A 1,285-nucleotide genomic window follows, 5' to 3' on the forward strand; every position below is an offset into this window, starting at 1 on the left:
TCACATTTTCCTTTCTTTAGAGACCATGTCCTCAGGAGAGTCTGTAGAGAAGGTTTCCACAATAATTTCTTCTACAGTTTCATCATCTGATTCGACTGTGGAATTGATTTCTATGGATTCCTTCTCCATAGTTTCCATGTTTCCATGGGTTTCTACAGACTTGGACTCTACGGATGTCTCTTCTTCAGTCAGATCAGCTTCTGAGCTCTCGACATTAGATGATTCTGGTAACTCAGATGATGAGCAGTCTGTGTCTAAGACAGTTTGACCGTCTTCTTTGGCAATGCTGCTAGATTCTGATTGATCATCACAATCGGAAACGTTTGAAGATTTGAGCTCATTATCTGAGATTCCTGAATCCTCTGTTTGATTGCCAAGATCGTCAGATGACCCTACTCAACAATAAATTCTTCATTATCACAATTAATCACGTCAAAATCATCAATACTGCAGGGAGCATCTGATGTGTCATTCAATGATTCAGACATATAGGTGTAGTATTCTGAATTATCAGAATTGTTTTCTGAGTTATTTGAAACAAATGTCTCAAATTCCTCAGATGACACATTATGCTCTCCTGCCACATCATTCTCAACATTTTCAAGATTTCCAGCATTTTCAACACAGTCATTTTTATCACATGCATAATCAAAAATAATAGCACCAGATTCATCAGTCTTAGTGGGAACACCCCAAGTCTCAGCAAACCAAGAAAAACACAGTTCCGAGCATAACGGCCATTTTTATCAGAAATAACATTATCAGCAGCACTTCGATGTGATTCATCATCCTCTTTAGACTTCTCTTCAGTTCTTACTGACTCTGTACACAAACTAGAACAATTAGTATTTTTAACAGAATCAGAATTTGGTGAACTTTCCTTCATCTCCTCTGCGGGTTCGCTAACTGGTTCCGTTTTCATTTCAATTTCGGTTTCTGTGTGTATTACGGTTTCATTTATCTAATCAGACTTATCTACTGATTTATTTTGAAAATTTTCATTCTTGACAAAACTCATTGGTTTTTTTGAAATCAGCATGTGGATTCTTTTTAAACTTAGATGGATCATATTCAACATAATCACTAGGTTTGCCGTACATCATAGTGTCATAATTTTCCATCTCCTGCTCAGTGATTGGCAATCTGGAATAATTATGATTGTATGGTGGAGGAACCTGTTTATACCCCAAACCCTTTCCCTTGTTTTCTTGATAAGCAAGTTGCACATTACACAGATTTTGAACTGTGGCACTGGAAGTGTCAAACTTTTTGATGTTTAACACGT

At 36.9% G+C, this 1,285-nt stretch overlaps 1 protein-coding gene across 1 annotated transcript; it reads right to left on the reverse strand.

Moving 5' to 3' along the window:
- On the reverse strand, positions 1-922 carry LOC110886973 (lisH domain-containing protein C1711.05-like). Its single transcript, XM_022134893.1, has 3 exons — positions 709-922; positions 449-577; positions 1-392 (listed from the first exon to the last, which is right to left on the reverse strand). The coding sequence occupies exons 1-3, from the start codon at positions 920-922 to the stop codon at positions 1-3; spliced, it is 735 nt and encodes a 244-aa protein (XP_021990585.1).
- Between the last annotated feature and the right edge of the window lie 363 nt (positions 923-1,285).

The sequence above is a fragment of the Helianthus annuus genome, chromosome 1 (genome assembly GCF_002127325.2).
Source record: "Helianthus annuus cultivar XRQ/B chromosome 1, HanXRQr2.0-SUNRISE, whole genome shotgun sequence".
NCBI lineage: Eukaryota > Viridiplantae > Streptophyta > Magnoliopsida > Asterales > Asteraceae > Helianthus > Helianthus annuus.

Coding starts and splice junctions, on each gene's coding strand:
- LOC110886973 (XM_022134893.1), bottom strand. CDS start 922: ATGAAAACGGAACCAGTTAGCGAACCCGCAGAGGAGATGAAGGAAAGT. Junction 578..708: donor TCGGAACTGTGTTTTTCTTG/GTTTGCTGAGAC, acceptor ATGATGTGGCAG/GAGAGCATAATGTGTCATCT. Junction 393..448: donor CACATCAGATGCTCCCTGCA/GTATTGATGATT, acceptor ATTGTTGAGTAG/GGTCATCTGACGATCTTGGC.